The sequence below is a fragment of the Madurella fahalii genome (genome assembly GCF_045866475.1).
Source record: "Madurella fahalii IFM 68171 DNA, scaffold_6, whole genome shotgun sequence".
NCBI classification, from domain to species: Eukaryota; Fungi; Ascomycota; class Sordariomycetes; order Sordariales; genus Madurella; species Madurella fahalii.
The window spans coordinates 2,160,251-2,166,002 of record NW_027263976.1 but is presented as its reverse complement, the minus strand read 5'-3'; the positions used below and the strand labels follow the sequence as shown (position 1 = coordinate 2,166,002).

Sequence of the window (5,752 nt, the reverse complement as noted above, 5' to 3'; positions counted from 1 at the left end):
GAGGTGGTCCTGCTTGTTTGTTGACGGTTCGCTCGCTTACCATGAAATGGTGCAGTATAGCTTGCAGTAGTTTTCTCTTCCCATCCTGAACCAGATAGATTATTATTATGATAGTGTGTCTAAGGAGTAAATCTCTCGAGCAGTCCGAACGCAACTGTCGGGAATCCCCACGGAGATATATGGGCGAACGCGGCTCAGGGGTTTTTCAATGCCAAGGCTTGGCCCCTAGCTGCAGTGGGCAACTGTACTTATGTAATCAGCATGCACCCGAGCACCCCGCTTCGGTGAGGCTCACCTGAATTCCCCAGCGTCCATTCCACTGAGGTTCCATGTCTCAGAGACAACATCAAGCACGCTAGCGACCCTTTCTCTCCCCCAACCACCGATGATAACTAGCGACTGGCGGTGATATCCGGCTCCTTGGCCCGCTCCCTCATTCTTCGAGAAGAGACTGGCGCGTTATCGGCTCTCTACTATGGTTTTCAGTCTGGCTCGGACGGGGAGCTCTTTCATCTGCGGGGGTGCACAGGCCCGGCCCTGAACCGACTCGGTACCGGCCTTTATTATTATTGTCTTTCCACAACTCCCGTCGCGCCCGGCAACGGCGAAAGAAAAGAATCAAACCATCGGCCGACATATGGGCTGATAGTTTTATCGCCTGACTTTTCGCGGTGAAGCGAGCTTCTTGGCGTTGGCGGGAGAACGCTGCTGCACATAGCGCGTAAGTTGATCAGTCACCGATCTCGCCCATTTCCCCATCTCATCCTGTTCTAGCCAAAGGCCCTTTCCCGGTGCTGAGGATTTGGTTCCCATTCGCCTGATTCCTCACCGAGTGATCTCAAGCCCCTGTCCTAGTCTTCCAACAGGCTCAAGGGGTTGTCTGACGCCAGCATTTAGGCTTCTCCTGCCTGAGAGAGTCGCTTTCCGGCCGTTAGAGCTGGTGATTGGGGGCGGAGAGAGCCACTGCTGTTTCACAACGATGGAGGTAAGCCTGTTCTTTGCCTTTGGTCGTTTCTATTTACTTTTTATTTTATTTTTAATTTTTCCTCTTTCCTTTTTCTACTTCTTTTTTATTTATTATTTATTTATTTCTTCTTCTTTCTTTTTTCCCCTCTTGCAATCACGTATCATAAGTCTTGGTACCGTAACCCCCCCTTGCAAGCTCGGGTTTTGAGTCTCGCGATATCACGGCGCTGCGGTTGCATCCTAGGGCTACGGTGCACGCCGATCCAGCCCGTTTCCTGGAAGTGCCGCTGCTCGGGTGCGCTATCCAGGCTCTGATGCCTTCCTTGTTCCTGATCCTCTTCCGCTCCCTGTCTGCTCCTGGCGGGAAACGTCGCAGATTGCTTTGGGCACTGTACAGTACCATCGGTGCCAGCCAAGTGTCACGCGAGCCAGCCGCGTACTAGGCAGCGGCGCCCTTTTATTTGCGACACACAAACGGATCGAAAGGAAACGGAATCCCGAAACCGCCTTTTTTTTTTTTTTTTTTTGTGGGCGCGCTTGATCTGATTGAGTCACCCTAGCCTTGCTTGCTTGGTCAGGGCATGCTGAGCCACTTGCAATTCGCTGTACCACCATAAGATCTAGTCTCGCCGTGCCGGTTCCTGTTTTTTATTACATGTGCTTCTCTTTACCGCAACTCCCGTTCCCGACAGCTCCCGGTTTCATTTTTGCCTTTGCGATTAGTCGAGGGAGATAAAACAGGGAACTGCCGGAGGAGGATCACGGACATGGCAACCGCTGAAGTTGGCCGGCCCTCCTGGTGGCGGGCGTGATCAAGCGTTCACGCTTCTCCTCGACGAGCGCCGTTTACACTGCGAGCTCCTCCCTCCAACCTTTTCTCTTGCGCAATTTGCCTTCTATCCAGGCGACCAATGCCCACGAATCATTCCGAGGCTGCAAACGAAGGGCCGCGTCACCCAAGGCTCGCCGCTTCCAGCCCAAGTCCGCCAAAGCGGTCAGAAAGCTGAAGCTGACACCTGGGGCGTGTTGTTACTAAGTTTGGCCGAGGAGCGCTCTTTACAGCACGTTATCTCATCATGGCTTCTGCTTCAACCGAGGACGGCGACACCACTGCTGATACACCCAGCGTGTCTTCACGTCCTCGCCCGATTAGATATATCAGTCCAGCAGCGCTAAATCTTCACCGTGTCTACGAGCAGAACCGACAACGCCTTCAAAAGAAGGATGGCGCCAAGGTGCCCGACCCGATGGCGCCCCAAACCAAGGGGAAGCCGAGGCTCCTGCTGATGGGCCAGAGGAGGTGAGACAGTCTCTGGCGATCCTCGTACCCTGCGAGTATGTTGGCTTACAGACATGGCAGGAGCGGGAAGTCGTCCATATCTAGTGTGGTATTCCACAAACTTCCCCCAAGCGAGACGCTGTTTCTCGAGTCGACAGCACGAATCCAAAAGGACAGTCTCAAGTATGTCTCGACGTGGCTGAGGGAAGGGGGTTGCGTCGTGCTATCTACTGACGCGCGCTCAGCTCCTTCATGGAGTTCCAGGTCTGGGACTTTCCGGGACAGATCGACATCTTTGATAACCCAAACTTTACCTTCGACATGGACGCTATATTTGGCGAGATTGGCGCCCTCATATGGGTCATCGACGCGCAGGACGACTACTTGGAAGCCGTCTGCCGCCTCAACTCGACCATCCTCCACCTCCAACGCAGCTACCCGCACATCAACATCGAAGTCTTCATCCACAAGGTCGACGGGCTGAGCGACGACTACAGGCTAGACATACAGCGGGATGTGACTATACGCATCCAAGACGAGCTCTCGGACCAGGGCATCGAGAACGCGCCCGTCAACTTCCACCTGACCAGCATTTACAACCACAGCATCTTCGAGGCCTTTAGTAAAGTCATCCAGAAGCTGATCCCGCGGCTCGGCCAGCTTGAGGCCATGCTCACCAACTTGTGCCGCACGTGCCGCTTCGAGAAGGCCTACCTGTTCGACGTCAACACCAAGATCTATATTGCTACCGACAGCACCCCGGAGGACATGGCGAGCTACGAGATCTGCTCCGACTACGTCGACGTGATCATCGACTTTACCGAGGTGTACGGCAGCTGGCCGCGGACGCAGCAGTGGCGGGACAGGCTGGAGGGGGAGCCGTGGGCGCAGCCGCTCGAGGACCAGGTGGCGTGCGAGTGGGCCGAGAGCGGCATGGTCCTGGCCGACGCCCGCCGCCCCATCATGCTGCGCGAGGTGGATCGGTTCCTGGCGCTCGTAGCCATCATGAAGGAGGGCAGCTATGAGAAGATGCCGCAGATCAATATGAATGTGGACGTCGTGGTCAAGGGGCTTACGGAGTTCTTTGAGATTACGAAGCCCAAGGAGGTGGTGGGCGGGCGGCTGGGGACATCTGCCGCTGTGGGTGACGGTGGGGTGGTGAGTCCGGGGTTGGTCCGGGGGTAAGCTTTGTGGGGAGGAGGAGGAGGGGGGGGGGGGTGTTGTCTCTGCTTGATTGGGGAGGTAGATAGTAAGGGATGGGTTCGGAAAGGTATGACTAACCAAAGATTACAAAAGTTGGAAGTAGAAGTACTGTCCCTCCAGGGTAGCTATAAGGGCGGCTGCGTGATGGTACGTAGATACTAGATAGTATATGGTGGTATTCTGTCGTGTTGTGGCTGCCATGAAGTAGACCGGTCAAACGTTCAGTCTGGGCAGCGGGTAATCAATCCGTCCTTGATAACCTGTTGCGTGTAACCCTGATGACCTGAGTATTGCGGTATATCTTTGGGGTTTGGAATCGCCATGCAGTAGTTGTTATTCGCATCTTTGTTTGTTGCTGGTAGGGGTGTCAACAGGCATTCAGATAGTATCACCATGGACCGAGGATATTATTTCCGTTCGGCCTTCTCCTGCTGCGTACCGATTGAAAGCTCTGTTCTCAAAACCGGATTGTGGACTACCCAGCCGGCGGGCGGAAAGTTGGTTCTCTGTCACCGTATTACCATCCCCTGACATTTGACGCCCGGCGCTACTGTCACAGTGATACCACGCTGGATTGGGGCCCACCGTGCTGCCCGACCCGGTACTAACATAGCAACATTACATATTCCGGTGGGCTACATGTAGTGCTACCCCCAGCTAGGTTCCATCGTTTCACTAATGCCAGCCAACTGGGTAGTAAAGGTCCAAGCAACGAGAGATAAACAGCCCCCCGTCCTCCTGTTACGTGGTTCCATGTCGGCGGTTCGGGCCTTTCGCCCTTCTTGTTTTCCCGCGCCTGTCTTCTTTTTACGTCAGGATAAAAAGAGCTTTCTGTGTATTGGTGGGATATATCGCCGAGAGGGTATCAGCGGATATAACCACGGGCGCGGAAGGGAAACGCTTTACGGTTGCGCCCTTTCTGACCGCCAAACTGTTCTAGCGCGTGGTATACTATCCGTTCTTTTGTCGCCGAACTGTATCGCGTATCTCGCTGGGTTCAGCATCACTTCGAGATTAGGTACGCTCTAGGTATCTAGCAGAATGGGTGAGCTTTATGACTGCGCCTCGGTGCCTCCCCCCGTGTGCAAAAGCGCATTCTTTGCTCTCTCTGGAGTGGCTTCTTTCCTTTGCTTATACTATTGTACAGTAGACCTCAAGCACAGACTTTCGGTTTACTAATTACTAAACTGCTAACAAGCTCCCTTGTTGCTTCCAACAGATAACGGGGAGGCTTGGGATCACGCAGCGGCTGCATCGTAAGACGGAGCGTGTGTAGACAGGGTGGCGGAAGTTCAGAGCGGGAGTACGCGGACTTTGATTGCCGCCTCGCTCTTATATTTTTTCATAGTGCGATCGGATGCACTTAGCTTAGTGCAAGGATAGATGGGTTGTATCTCTCCGGTCGCGGACTGCATAGCCGTATCGGAATAACCCGAATAAGGACCGGGGTGGATCAACTTCGCTGGGCAGCTGCTAAAATGTCGAGAGTAGTAATGGGTGAGCCGATGCCGGAAATAGCTGGGCCCAGTGTCGACATTCTCACCCATGCTCCCTACGCCGAACCACAGCATCGGAGATTATCCCCTTGCTGGCGACACGATTGTGCGAGGCTGCCACACTGGCTAGACCGAGGACGCGGAACGCCATTTTAAGGGGGACAGCGGGGGGGATATGATGTAGGCGAGCGGCGTTGCGGTTGTGGTTCACAGGGCTGAGAAAAAGCGCCAGCCCGCCCTTCCTTTATCCCTGCAGCAAGAGGGAACCGCAAACGATCGCCATTGTACTACTATTTGTGTGTGTTGGTCGGTACGCAACGGAGGTGCCCGCTCCCTGCGCCCTCCCTACGAAACTCTTCGGGAAAGCCAACGTGCATATATGTGACAAAAAGGACGGGGTAACCAGATGAAGGGGTGTTGGCAGGGGTTCGGCAGGCTATTGATGACAACCTCGTACCAGAACCCATCCCATCCATCGCCGGCACTGCGGGCAATTACCGATCGGCCCTATGCCCCGGCACGGCGCAGCGAACGTAGCGCGCAACTTGACTCCCAAACCAGTCCACTCTCCGGGCTTCCTGCACCCGGTGCCTCGCAGCGGCATGGTGGCCCGTCCGACAGCGCCCCGCAAGAAATTTTCGCCACGCCTCCTTTTCCGGGGAGCTGTGGGCGCCGCCCAACTGCAGATTTACAAGTTGATGATGGTCGACCGCTGCGGGCTGGTCGCTCCCCGGTCCCGCCAGGCGCGTGTCCTCTCCGCCAGGCCTCCGAAGGAGATTGTGGGGGGGGGAAGCACATGACGTGCATA

General features: G+C 55.1%; 1 protein-coding gene across 1 annotated transcript; it reads left to right on the top strand.

Annotated features, from left to right (window-relative positions):
• Positions 1-2,042: 2,042 nt before the first annotated feature.
• On the top strand, positions 2,043-3,430 carry GTR2 (GTP-binding protein gtr2; the record flags this gene model as incomplete). Its single annotated transcript, XM_071066094.1, has 3 exons — positions 2,043-2,266; positions 2,327-2,428; positions 2,491-3,430. 3 exons carry the CDS (start codon positions 2,043-2,045, stop codon positions 3,428-3,430), a joined length of 1,266 nt encoding a protein of 421 aa, XP_070922195.1.
• Between the last annotated feature and the right edge of the window lie 2,322 nt (positions 3,431-5,752).